Raw genomic sequence first — 14,265 nt, forward strand, 5'->3', positions numbered from 1 at the left:
TGGAATGCCTGTTTCAGCTTTATTGAAGCAAAATCTTTCAGTCATGAAATGTGCATTGTCTTTTTTTTGTGAAACAAGAGATTACAACTTTAAGGCATGACATGCCTTCAGCAGTGGCAAATGGTTTTAACTGCTCAGCTTTGCACAGAGCTACATGTTTAAGTGTGTGGCCAGACCTTGGTGCAGGACAGGAGCCAGGCACTGCTCCAGGGCTGGCAGTGGGCAACAGGGCCCCTCCCTTGTGGTTGCACAGCCCTTGGAATAAGGTATTATCCACTGGTCTGGTGCAAAAATGTGCTTGTATCCATGAACATCTGTACACAGGTTTATAGCAGGACTATCTTGAACATCTGGACCATGGAACAGATAAATCAAACAGCAGCTCTTCCCAAGAAAAGATATTTCTTTTGCACTGATAAAATGAAGCAGAAAGGAAGTTTCTGGGGTCACATGCCAGCTGTAACCTACTGAGCTGTATATTCACAGAATATTGATGAAAGGAGGCTGAAGATTGTTTCAGCTCAATGCAGCACTAACAAGTTCTTCTGGCCCTGCTGGAGCACTGCAGGGCTCACCAGCCCACCAGCCACCTCCTCACACCCATGCTGCTCTCACTCCGTGCGTTTTTTTGATGTTTAACAAACTGAGAGTCTGCAAATTGGACTGGTCACAATGCTCATGCTCAGCCTCGTACAAGATTTGACATCAGTTTTGATAAGCCCATCCAAATCTGGCTGTACATCCCTCGCCCCACTGACTCCAAAGTGCAATGACCTGGAAGTTTTCAAAAGGACTGGCAGGAAACACCAAACCTGGAGGGACTGGTGCCCACACCAGTGGCCTCTCCCATATTTTATGTTTTGCTTAAGACCTTCCTGCATTTGGCAGTGACATGGGGAATAGAACTGTCTCACTGCCGACCCCATTCCCTCACACAGCCACTGCCATCCCAGCACAGCCTCCAGCAGCAGGAGCCCACGGGCAGGCAGGGACACACTCTGCTCACTACCATCCTCAGCTTTGCTTTGTGCCTGTTTGCTTCTCACAAAGCAGGTCAGACTGACCCAAAGAAGATGTCTGCTCTTCACTTGCCTCTAAAGAGGAAAGCTTTCCTTGGAAGATAAAAACCCTAAATATGAAAAATAAGGATCCAGTAGGAAGGTCCTACAGGCAGGATTTTCTGTCAGTTCCTTACAGTGACAGATTGCAAAGCTTCCTATATTGACATACACAAAGTAAGACATAATTTCTTTGTTATACTTGATAACACTGAGTAAGAGAGTATTTCTCTCTCCTGTGCCTACCAGACATGCACAGCACACACTGAACTGTCTCTTACACAGCAAGTTCTTAGCCCACACCTTCTCCCAACAGGCTAAACTCCTTTACTGTTTCCTTGTGTCTCTTCAGGGACAGGTTATTGTTTCATCTTGCCCATCCTTCCCACAGTTAAAGAATGCAGAATGAAGCCTGTTTTCTCAAGACCACCAAAGGACATTTGGTTTATAAAGCACCTGGTGAGCAACAGATTTACTTTCCCCAAAATAAGAGCAAATTAACAAACAAATTGATTTCCCAGACAGGCTATCTTTGATTTTTAACACTATAAATGTTAATTTCAGCAACAGCTGTTTGATCAGTCACATGCCCAGTCCTGCTCTTCTCACATCCCAGAACAGTCTGTGACTGAATTCATTGATTGTTTCCAAGACAAGTGCTGCAGCAGGTCTGGTACCTCATGTGTATACACTGCCTTATTTGTACATCCCATATCCCAGATGCCATAGATTAATAAATCAGATTCAGCTTTCTCTTCTGCTCAGATCCATCCTCTGATTTTTACCTTGCAGATCCCCTTGTTCTGGCAGCTGTTGTGCCTGAATTCCTCTCCCCAGGCAGTCTATAAGCACGTAACTCCAGACTTGCTATCACTCCTATAGTTTGCCATGCCAACAAAATTGCAAACATCCTGCATGGCCAGTCTGCATCACCAAGCAATTTACTTCAAAATTAGAGGTTGCACAACTATTGAAAGCCCAGCAAACCCTTTCACTGACAATTAACAGTGTCAGTTGTTTTATGGAGTGCCACAGGTTAATGCCACACTAATTTTTGTGTTTAGAGAAAAAAGGACAAAGACAGTTTTTTTATTTCCACATGCACAACCAAAAAGCTTTTGCCTCACACATCTCCCATGCAGCTGGAGTGGGAGTCAGCAGGAGGATGAGCCACACGTCCATGGCTGAGGGCAGGGCTGCCTGCCCATCACTGAGCAGGGTGACAGCACAGGAATCCCACCCCAGCCCTGCTGCAAACAGCCAGCTGCTGCAGTGTAACAAGCAACCCTCTGTTGCTGTCACCTGAGATAGCCTGGAAGGCTTCAAAGAGGTGAGTGATCATCTGGGTCAACTTTTAAAAATGTCATCACAGCTAATGAGGGTCTAGGAAGGACAGTGTCCAAACTGCAGACAGAAAGCACTACCTAAAGTGACTACAACAAGCAGCAGTAACTGCTTCTTACATTTATCCCATACAAAAGCTGAAACACCCATTCTTCCACGGCAGTAAAGCTGTTCTGAACTCATACTGGCAGCGTGGGTTAAAGTGTGGTGGGTTTATGGTGGAGGTTTATTGGACTAGCTCAGCTGGTCAGAGCATGGTGCTAATAATGCCAGGGGTGAGGCTTCAATCCCTGTATGGGCCATTCACCCAAGAACCGGACTCTCTGAGCTTGTAGGTCACTTCCAACTTAGAATATTCTATGATTCTGTTATCTCTCCTCCTCACATTTACACTGGCTGGGAGAGCTGAGTCCTGCTTAGATGCAGTTGTGAATTTGCTGATAAACTGTGCTTTGTCAGTTTGCTACAATTTTTCTAGAAGGTTCTAGAAAAATTATCTGTTTCTGTTTTGTCCAAAGCTTTCCCTTGAGTTTTCCCAGTTTGAGAAGGAATTGGTGCTCACAGGACACAACCCTTGCACCACAGGCTTCTCCAGAGCCTGCCCCCAGTGCTCCTCACAACCCCTGCTGGAGAGGAGACCTCTGCCACTGATGCTCCACTTGGCCCAAAAAAAACCCTACATTGGAAGGATTTTGGCAGCCTGCTGTTTATGGAATGTGTGAAATTTAGCTCCTAGCCCTCTGCTGTCCTGCTTGGGGCCAGCACCTAAAGCCCAATCTGGAACCAGGCTGCAGAGCTACAGGAAGGGCAATTTCCCTGTTCTGCTTCCCTGAAACAAGGGAATATATTTAAACTCACTCTTTAGTCTAAATGCAGGCCCAAAACATTTTTGATCTATTTTTTAACAAGTCAAGGGGGAAAAAATAAATACTTCTTTCTTCATTCTTATTTCTCATACCATAGCCTCTAAAATTCCCTACAACTGATGGGTTTGGAAACCTCTGGTTTGCATTAGCAACTGAAGCAGGCTTGAATCTGAGCAAGGATCATCCATATTCAGAGTATTCAACAGCCCTCCTGCCCCTCGCCAGGCTTAATGAAGTATAATGAAAGAAAAATAATGAGCTTTGTCCTCGCTGCCAAAGGAAAAGGCAGCTAGAAATATGCAGGGGCTTGATATGAATTGAACATGATTAAGTATGTGATAACCACTGTTCTGAAGAAAATGGTGCTGTTATACCTAAGGAGCCCGTAGCAGTCTCTTGTAATTAGAGCCACTTAGCTCCTTTAATTGCCTCTGAAAGCCACCCAGAACAAATCGCTTTTATGCTTTTTCCATTTTTAAACCAGGCACAGAAATATGGAAGCACTAACCTGCATCCATTTGAGTAATGGGGATTCAGGGGAGGGAGCTGGACACAGGGAAGGGCTCGGTACTTGACCCACAGGGCAATGGGACTTGTGGGATGTGTGGGCACACACAGGATGATGGTGTGGTGCTGTGTGTGGGCACAGCCGATGATGGAAGACAGCTACCACAGCTACAGAACTCTGGTCCCACCACCCAGCCCCAGTTTTGCCCCCAGCAAAGAACAAAAGGATGTGTCACAGCAAGGCTGACAGTGAGGCACAGCTCATCATGGTCCTGGATGGGGTTCATACAGTGGTATCCAGTGCCCTGAATTTGTGTCTGCCCACTTACTCATTAAAAACAGCAATCCAACTCTAACTTAACAATCTTTTTTCTGTATTCTTCATTGATTCACAAAACTGAAAATTATATCTTCCTCTCCTTCAAATTAATTACTTTAATAGTTCACAGTTTCTTGGCAAACAAGTCCCAACTCACTTCTGGCAATGGAGCAAGACTGGAATCTGGCCTAAGCTATTCTGCTAGGAAAGACCAATTGGAGCTGTTCTGGAGATAAGAAAATGTCCCCTCTCTTCCTTGGGGAGGAAGAGTATTCCAGAAGGACCTTTTTTAATCATTACTTGTCTTCAGTCAGTTCAAAGGGTCCTTGGATCTCTCCTGGATTTTCTTTACAGAGGGCTCAGGAGAATATATGAAGAGGTCAGGGCTCCAGCTTTCCCTCCTCAGTGCACAATTGAAATGATGCCCCAAAATCTTTGCTGTGGAAAGGATCCAGCCCCTGCTCCAAGCACACAGCCCAATGTTTGTACATGGCTTTCAGAGACCAGAATTCTTTTGAGACATGAGTTTGAAGCTGTCATCCAGGATGGATCTCCGATTGCGTCGTAACCTCCTCTGCCTCTCGAGATGGATGACTGCTCCCAGGAGGACACCAGCAGCCAGGAGCAGCAGGACTCCTACAACAGCCAGAGAGATGACTGTGGCCTCTATCTGCTCTTGGGTCACCTTAGATCCAAAAAGCATCAGCCTCTGGGACTCATCCTCATCCTCAAGCGGCAACCCTGAGAGACAAACAGAGAGGTATCTTCAACAAGAGCCAACAATATCAGAATTGAAAGGTTGCAAGAAATGTGACGAAGTTGCATTAAGGAAAACCTGATGCAAAGTAGTAGAATCACCATCCCTGGAAACATTCAAAAGATGTGTAGATATGGAGCTTAGAGACAAATTTCAGTGGTAGACATGACAGTGCTGAGTTAATGTTGGACTCAATGACGTCAGAGGTCTTTTCCAATCTTAATGATTCAATGATTCAAAGGAGACCCCAGTGCCATCAAGTGTCAGACCCTCATCCCTGAGCCCACACAGATTTGAGATGGAAGGGTCCTTCCCTAACCTGCTCCACCCCAGAACCTGTCAGTGTCTCACAGGTGTCCATCCCAATCAGCCACTGCTGTCCCCAGCCCAGAGATGAGAACATGTCCAGGCTGGGGCTGCTGCGAGTTCCCCCAGTGCATGCTCCCTGTGCTCATGGCTGCTGTCCTGCACACCACTGAATGTACTCACTCAGCCATGCCCATGGTGAGCCACCAAGATCCTGAGCTTGCCTGTGTCTCCACAGAGGCAGCAGCCACCTCTTCAGAAAAGGGGCTGTCTGCTCAGGCAAGGTTTCAGTCTGCTTGGCCAAGGTATCTGCCTGGTGAGCACACACAAGCTGATATCTGTGGTTGCTATAAAACCAGATTATTTAATATTGCCACTACTGCTCTCACTTATTTCCTACTCCTCTTCTGGTTTGTCCATTTTGAGTGAGGAAAATGTTGGGGAGAAAATTACTAAAATAACAGTGGAGAAAGCCTGCTGAGTTGTAGGTAGGTGGCTGCATTTGTAGCTGGCCTGAACTGGCTCTAAAATCAGCTCAGCTGAATTTCCTCACGGCAGCTGAAAAATGGAGTTGTGAAGAGAGATGAAAAACCAGAAAAATAAACCACCAGTACACTACTCACTACCACAAAAAATTTCAAAGGGATCATACTCCCCTCCTCCCTGTGCTGGTCACAACCAAATGGCTTCTCACATCTGTTCTTTACAACGCCCAAAAAACTCCAGGCACGTGCTTGGGCTCTTTTCTCGGGGGAATATCAGAGCAGAAGGCAGATGTGCTTGTTTACATGCTGACTCCATCCCTTCAGCTTGTAGAGATGATTGTGAAACTTCCCTAAACACAAGGTCATTGACAGTCCAAAGAGGGAGGACAACCCATCCCAGGCACCCTGCTCCAAATCTCTGCCAGTACCTAAGCCCATACTCTGAATCTGAATCCATACATAGCAGGCACAACAGGGTGTGAGGTCACTAACCTTTTCCACCTCAGCCAAACAAGCCTAACCAGCCCAACTTCCTTATTCCTATCCCCAGAGGACAGACTGGTGCCCTCCCAGTTATCTCCTGAAGCAGGGCCTCGCACCGAGGCACTGCCAGGCTGGCAGAGTGGAAGCTGTGGGTGCTGTGTGTGTTCCTCCCTCCAAACCTCTGTGCTGCTCAGGGATCTGCCCTCCGCCCTTCCCACAGACAGGGTTTGGCAGTGCTGTACACACCCTACCTGGGGTGGCAGTCAAGTCTTCCAGCTCTGACTCTGAAAGGAAACAAAAAGGAGGGTGAGAAGGTGTTGGGCTGAGCAGGCAAAGACCAGAACAGGGCACATCTGGCAAGGATCAGATCCAAAGGCAGCATGGTTTTCAGGACTAGCAGGCTGTCCTTTGTCCTGTCCATGTTTTCCCTCTCTACATGAGACAAGAGAATTTTTTAATCACCTACTTCAGAGGCAGTCCCAGTTCCAGTGCACAACCCTTTCCAGCCTTCAAAAGGAAAGTGCTGAGGGAGAAACAGAGATGGCCCTGACAGTGGGCAGGTGCTGGTCACTCACAGCTGAAACACTGGGCATTCACTATTTTGGAAATACATCTAAAACCACATCACCATGTGGCCTCCACTGCAGGCAAACCCAGTACTGAGAGTCACTCACCCCTGAGCACTGCCCAGCTCTCAGTAAGAGCAATTACTGGCTGAGAGTTGAACACGGCAATTCAGACACAAGGTAAAAATCAAGCTCAGAATAACATAGGCAATGTAAACTCCAGAAAACAATTTGTTTTTAACTCCAGCTCCTGGTATTACCATATTTAAAGGGAGCATAATAATTTAATAACACTTAAGTATATTATCTGCTCCATTAACTGTTTTTTTATAGTATGTAAGAGAGTTGAGATACAAACACTCAATTTCACAGCAATGGCAGGAAGTGCTGCTGGATGTTTTACAGTGACAGCTCCCTACCTCCTCTAGGCAGGACAGTGAAGAGGATCTCCATCCCAGCATGGATATGGTCAGACACGTGGCAGTGAAGCAGCCATGTCCCAGGGTTCCCAACCAGCATCTCCACCATTTCAAAGGTCCCAGGGAACAGATCCACAACATCTGCTCTGTAGCTTTTGCCATTCTGTCAGAAAAGGGAGGCCATTAGCTCCAGTGCCCAGTGCATCTTCTCAGAAAAAAAATTCTGCCAGTGCTGCTGGGGACCACTTCAGCTTTTTAATGATCAAAAAACCCCAAAGCTTTCAAAAAGCAGCTCCAGGACTGCAGCTTGTAAAGAAAACAATCTGACAATGCCTAACCCTAACAAGGATTAAGCTGGACATCTCAGCACAACGGAGGCTCAGAGAGTCAGACTGGGATGTGTAAAACCACATCCTTTTCCTAGCTGGGAGAAGCTTCAGAATCATTAAAAGACATTCAAATACAGAGTCAAGTAAAAGTGCTGATATCAGTGGTCAGTATCTGCTTTACCATCAGCAGATGTTCTTACCTTGTATATGAAAGTCTCAGCATGAAAATGGACTGTGTGGACATCAACCTCGTGACCCATTCCCAGCAGGTACCAGTCCACCCTCTCTCCCTGGTACATGGTCAGCCCAGGCAAGGTGGCATAGAGCCTGCCATTGATTGCTGTGCAGGAATAACACAGAGGGGAAAAGGCTGTTAGTGAAATCAAATTGGTGCTGCACTTCCTCAGAGGAAGGCAGAAAATTGAAGGCTACAAAGCTCATACAAAACCCAGTGTATCAGGAGTTAGTGTCCCCCACAGGATGGTCCCCCCAGCTCAGCTATTTATCCATTCTTGCACTCAAGGCCATGCTGTAGCTCAGCTCAAATAAATCTCAAAAACTACCTTTGCTGAAAGCCTGCAGTCAGCCATCAGAAGTGGTTGCTTCTAGAAGTCAAAATGCATAAAAATGGCATTTTCAGCCCAGGGATGGAGAAACGTATATACCTACATACATATAAATGTCTGAGCAATTTCCTTGATGGACATTGAAAAGGGCTAATTCCTGCCAGTGGGCAGCCCTCTGGTGCTGTGCCTCAGGCTGGCCACACACATCTCATTCCAACCACCTTTAAAATCCCTGCATGGCAGGACTTTACCTCTCAAGTAGCACAGCTGGAAGAAATCCCGCTGTGACTGCACATGCAGATGACAACAGAGGGAATAAGTTGGAAAGAGGCAGGATCTGAGGGCAGAGCACCAGGTTTTACTCCCAGGTATGCCCTGGGTACTTTGTGTACCCTAACACAAGTATCCAACTTCAGCATGCTGGTTCTGCTAGCTGCAATATTGGGTTAACAATCACATCTTCATGGAGGTGTATTTGGAGAGGGTTTACCTCTCCCATACAAAACCAGTAGTAATGAGAGTACACAAAATGCAGCACCTCAGTATTCTTATCCCCACAACTGCCAAGGGACCTGTTTTGCTGAGGGTATCTTAGATATAATATGGAGAGAGACTAACATAAATAACACACTAATTTAAACAAATGTGTTCATCCTTCTATGGTGGAAATAACCTAAAACAGCTAAAACTGAGCCACATCTTGCAGCCACATAGCTCTAAAAATTAATTTGATGTCTAATATATTCTGATGGTCCCTGAGACAAACAGAATTAAATTTGTCTGACAAGTTAATTTCATGCTTAATTTCATTTCCTTTTCTGAGTCACTCAGACACATTAGAGATTAACCTCTCTGGCCAGGATGTTGCTATTCCTCCTTACAGGAACAGCCACAATGATCAGCCTTCACTGCAGATCAAAGATTTGTGCTGTAGGTGTGCTGTAATATTGAGGACAGTTTAATTCTGTTTGTGCCACTGATAATGGTAAAGGATGAGGACATTCACCACAAGTCAGACCTCCCTACCTAGAGAGGTTGCAGAATCAACACCAACATTACCGTGCATTTTGTTGCTTTCCACAAATGTCTCATCCAGCAGGTTGATCTCCTTGTGATTTCCCTTACTGAAACGTTCCACATTCTCCTCCAAGTACCAGGACTGATTTTCATCAAAAACCAGGAAGAGCAGAGCAAACTCCCTCTTTACATCCTTCCTGGTCCCACTGGACTGCAGGGCCCCTCTGCGGCACACCTTCAGGGGCCCGATCAGCCCACTGTACATATCCTAATCGGAAGGAAGGAGAGCTCTGAGGCAAGGACCTTCTCACCCTCTCATGCACAGTTCTTTGCCTTTCAGCAATCATTTTCTATTCCAACATCACCCCACTTAAAACATCCAGTGCTGCCACACAAGTATTCTTGTTGGAGAGCATCAGCCACTGAAGCACAGGAACAGGAACTGTACGTGCTCTTATAAATGCAAATCCAAAAGTCATAAATATGGATGGTATCAAAGTATTTTCCACTCAGTGACTGCAAAAACATCTGCAACTTGAGATAAAAAGGCCATTATTTCTGGGTTGAATGCAATGGTTTATTGCAGGATCCTCCAGGTTGCTGCCCTGTGAAATCGGTGCTATGACACTTCTAGCAATGGTCAAATCTGCCTGCTTTATTCATGAGGTTTATTTTGGAAAATTTCTGCCCTTACTGGCTCTCACCAGTAGAAATCATGACCATCATGGGAGATGTTCTCATAGCCTAGAAATAAGTGGAGGAAGGTTAGTAGCAAGGAGAGACAGTGGAATTGTTTCATGAAGGCTTGTTAGGCAAGAACAAGGACAGACATCAGGACAAATTCAGATGATTTCCTTGCCAAGGAGAAGACTGGACATGTTACAAGGTGATTCTTCCACCTCTTGGCTGGGCCAATCTCTAAATTGTACCCAACACACATTGTTTTCTAAAGAGAGTAAAAAAATTGGTCTAATTAAGTTTTTCTGGTTATTTTACCTTTACTGGGTCCACAGCAGAGTAGTAGACCCAAGGAACACAGGCTGAATCATTTGGCCCTGGACCAGATCTCTCGGGAACTTCCCATCGGTATGTCACAATGTCACCTGAGGGACAGAACAGCACCATACACCAGCTGACACACCCACTCACTAGGCAGCAAAACCAAATGGAAAAAGAAAATCATGTCTCCAAAGCCCAAATTCAATTCTGCATTTGCCAGATACTGCATCTGCCTTCCCCAAACACAAAGCAGGATGGAAGCTCCCCTCTCAGAGCAAGAGAGGGGTCACAGGATGTAAACACTGTCTGGTACCAGAACAATGCAGGTTTATCTGCAGCTTTTGAGACTGGACCTGACAATGGAAATGACGATGGAAGCTCATTCACATGAAGCTTAGGATAATCTTTCTTCTCTTTGAAGTGAATTTGTGATGCTGATTCAAACCAGGGTTTAAAATTACCCTTTTTTATTTTAGCAGCCCATTTCACAAAGACAGAAACTGGTTAACAGCCTGACTGTGGCTTTCACAGTCTGGGCGAGCTGGAGGGGACCAAAAATTAAATACACTGGCATCTGAATCATGAGACAAAGTGGCCATTTCAGTCAGATCCCAGCAAGCAATTGTGTGTTTCTCCTATTTCACACTATTGTGCTCATGCATCCCAAAGAAGAGGCTCCCCCATCTCAGGACCAGCTGAGCTGTCACCTGACATCACCCTCCCCTTCCCACAGAGGGACCACACTCAGGGATAAGGCTGCACACAGAAGAATGTCCTACACATATCCTAGATGGCTGCCATCCCCACACAAATGGTATACACTAAAACTCTGCTGGACCTGAAAGACCAGTTACTGCTCAGTTCCAGCACTCTACTGTAACGAAAACAGGACATCTGAGGCTGCTTAAGGAAACCAGTCTGGCTCTGGGATGAAATCAGCTGCATGAGCTCACACAGGAATGCTGCTAGAGACAGGGACCTACCAGGGTTTGCCACTTCAGGATGTCCAGTCTGCTGCTCCAGCACCCCATGTGCATGGATAGAGTAGGGTCGTGAGGCGTTGTTCTTGAACACGATGTTGAGAATATCACCCACTTCCGCCCACAGAAGAGGGCCTTGAGACAGGAAGAGTGTACTCTGAGACCAGAAAAATCCACCAGCACATCTCCTGGGATATTCCCACCCCTCTCTCAACATCTTCTCCCCAGAAATATTACTCTATAATATTTATGATTTTCCCCTTCCTCGTCACTACCTCCCAAAAAAAGAACTGGATGTCAGTCCCAATCCAAGTCTTAGGAAACTGGTCTGATTTTCACAATGAGGACAATGAAGGTGGTTACACATCTTAACTGGGCCCAGCACAGCTAAGGCTTGATTTCTGAGTACTGTTGTGCTAAATGTCACATGTTGATCACCCCTTGCTATTGGTTTCAAAAAATGTGGTAATATTCAACTGAGCCTGACAGTGCCACAAATCAGAGCTGCAGCCTATTTTGAGTGGCAGATGCTGCCTCAGCATGGCTGCCCTGACACCACTTACAGTCTTGGGATCATAACACAGAGTTCTGTCTCCACAGACCTCCACTAGTCAGTGCAAAATGCTCCTCCACTTCCCAAGTCTGCCTGCATTTGCCCCAGCAGCATTTCTCACAGCTACAGATTCTCCCCTCTATTTCTCAGACCCCTCTCTAGAAGTCAGTGACTGTTTCTGTCCCACAGCCAGAGAAATGCAGCTGTGAAACATGCTTTGCCCAAGCCATGACAGAACACAGGTGCAAATGCAAGTGAAAAAGCCCAGACTTTCCTACAAGCTGTGTACAGGACTCTTCTAACTGCTGTCTCTAAGGTGGCAGATGTGAGTAGGAGACAGTCCAAGTTTCTCTGCGCTTACATACACAGCAGATGCCTAAATATCCAGTGAGCCTTCAGCTTACAACTATGAGCCACTGCAGCTTCAGAGCCCCAGTCCCACTGCTGTGTGAGAGGAAGGTGAACCCTCTGCTCACATTCTTACCCAGTATCCCTAGGTGTTCATCACCACTTATCCTGGTCTTTGGGGTTTGGAAAGTGCCGTCCGTGTATTCTCTGTAAACTGCTTTCTTGTACCTGGAGCCAAGCAGTCCATTCTCGTTGCTCAGAAACACATCAGCATAGCTGAGAAATGCAGAACGAGTGCTGAGTTAACCAAAACCTCATGGGGAACAAACAACTGGGGTTCACAAGTTGAAGGGGCTTCCCAGAGCCAGCTTGGGCTGCAATGATGTGGAGCGCTGCACCCCTATCAGCAGCACCACCAGTATATGCACCAGGTCACAGGGTGGCCAAGACACCAAACAGGCTCCACCAGGGTCTGCTGGGACACTGCCAAAGGCTTCCCCAGAAGGTGGGCTGTACCTCTGTGCAGAGTGGTTGTGTCGTTCCCGCTCCCAGCTGCGGTCAGGTGCGTAGTCCCACACCACCTCCTCCGCCGCGATGTAGAACGTCCGCACTCCCGTGTAGCGATGGGCAGAGGCAGTGCCCGGCTTTCCACACTTGGAAACAACGTACTGTTGCCTCATCCCAGACTGGTAGTGATTGCTTGTCTGGCAGTAGATCTCAAAAGTCCCTGAGGGAGGCAGGATGAACAAGGAGATGAGCTGCTTTTGAAGATTCCAGGAAACAGCTCCTTCCCCAACCGACCGGGTGTCAGTGTGTGCTTGGTGTATCTCTGTGGTGCTTAGGGAGCTTGGTTAGCACAGGCCATGGTTAAAAGGAGTCAGTGGAGAAATCAAGCAGGAATGGTACAACAAAGTCCTACACATAAATCATCTCAGGAAGCTTTCTTACACAATAAGCACCTGTAGCACAGCTCACCCTGTAAGAGTTCCTACCATGCTAGAGAATCTGCCACAGGAGCAAATCCCACAAAGGGGCACTCTTCCATCTGCCCTGTCAGCTGTGCAGGCACTCACCACTGTTATCAGGCTGCATGAAAGCAGTGGCAAACGTGTGGGGGAACAGATTGGCTGAGTCTCTCCGCATTCCGTTCATCTGCATGGTGTTTCCCTGAAACACAGCTCCGTGGACATCCGCTTCGCTGCCCAAGCCCAGGAGGTGCCAGGACACTTTGTCTCCTTCACACACGTCCAGCCCAGGCAAGTTACCAAACATAAGTCCATTGATGGCTGGAAAGGAGAAAGCAATTAACTCTGTTCAGGTAGGTGTCAGCCAGAAGATTTTGAGTATACAGCTTGTAGGACAGGCCTGCCAGTCAGAAAAAGGGTAACTTGTTTGTAATTCACCCCTGAATACACTGAGAGCATGCTTCTCCAGACAGCTGTGCTGCTTGTCCATGTCTCACCTGGTGCCTCCAGCCTGGCTTGATTCCAGGCCAACACCACACAGCCCTTCCAGCCCCCAGCTCAGCCTTTTAGGTGAACATCAGCCCATGCTTTGCAGGTTCATCCCTGCTGTCATAGAGCAGCAGCCAACCATACCATGCATCCTGTTGGATTCCTCAAAGCCATCATCCTTTTTCACAGATGTCTCTTCCATCCTCAAGTAGTATTTTATGTTGGCATTTAAATACCAGCTGAGGTTCTCGTCAAACACGTTGAACAGAAGATAAAATTCTTTGTCGATCCCTTTCTATAATTACAATGATGGCTGTTAACTTTTAAAATGTGACAATTAACTATTCTTAGAGTTAAAACTGTTTTGCTTGGCGCTTGTACTTCCTTTTATTTTAAAACATGGCTTATTGAAGGACAAGACTCTGTCCCTTTACTCATGCTGAACATTCCTCTTATTTCACAAAAGGCACCACTTGTGCATTTTCCATGATATTTCACATGAATAAAATTAACAAAACTCAGACAAGGCCAAGAAGTCAGTGCCCCCTTCCTCCCTCACACCTAAGGTGTCTGTCCAAACAAGACCCAAGACCAGAGCCCAGACACAAGGCAGGATGATGACCACACCATGCCCTCCTGCCTCCTATCACAGGCCTGGATTGGGGATTTTTTAATTACCCTAAATCCTTGACAGTGTTAATTCTCCTAAGAAATGCAGTCCAAAGCATGGTGTTTTCCCACTGAAAGAACATTGTGATGGTGTCCATACACTCCCACTGGTGCCACTTTCCCCAACAGCACACAGGCAGCCAGCCTGCTGAGAAGGTGACCAATTCCCAGGCTGCAGCACATGGAGCAGAGTGGCCATGCACCTTCCACAATTTAGCATTCATTAAAGGTTTGCCTGAG

At 46.6% G+C, this 14,265-nt stretch overlaps 1 protein-coding gene across 4 annotated transcripts in view; it reads right to left on the minus strand.

Annotated features, from left to right (window-relative positions):
* HEPH (hephaestin) overlaps positions 1-14,265 on the minus strand; it is a 26,160-nt gene continuing 11,895 nt past the window's right edge. For all 4 annotated transcript variants that reach the window (XM_014255276.2, XM_005526153.3, XM_014255277.2 and 1 more), the window contains 11 exons: positions 13,501-13,651; positions 12,976-13,188; positions 12,419-12,629; positions 12,039-12,178; positions 11,005-11,136; positions 10,019-10,125; positions 9,065-9,290; positions 7,640-7,779; positions 7,111-7,273; positions 6,377-6,409; positions 1-4,835 (listed from right to left, as the gene is read on the minus strand). In XM_014255276.2, the coding sequence (XP_014110751.1) occupies positions 4,591-4,835; positions 6,377-6,409; positions 7,111-7,273; positions 7,640-7,779; positions 9,065-9,290; positions 10,019-10,125; positions 11,005-11,136; positions 12,039-12,178; positions 12,419-12,629; positions 12,976-13,188; positions 13,501-13,651 (1,761 nt within the window). In that variant the 3' untranslated portion in view covers positions 1-4,590. The remainder of the gene's footprint in view (positions 4,836-6,376; positions 6,410-7,110; positions 7,274-7,639; positions 7,780-9,064; positions 9,291-10,018; positions 10,126-11,004; positions 11,137-12,038; positions 12,179-12,418; positions 12,630-12,975; positions 13,189-13,500; positions 13,652-14,265) is intronic.

Source organism: Pseudopodoces humilis, chromosome 15, assembly GCF_049639895.1.
Source record: "Pseudopodoces humilis isolate 2021_Gansu_Grassland_sample_001 chromosome 15, ASM4963989v1, whole genome shotgun sequence".
NCBI classification, from domain to species: domain Eukaryota; kingdom Metazoa; phylum Chordata; class Aves; order Passeriformes; family Paridae; genus Pseudopodoces; species Pseudopodoces humilis.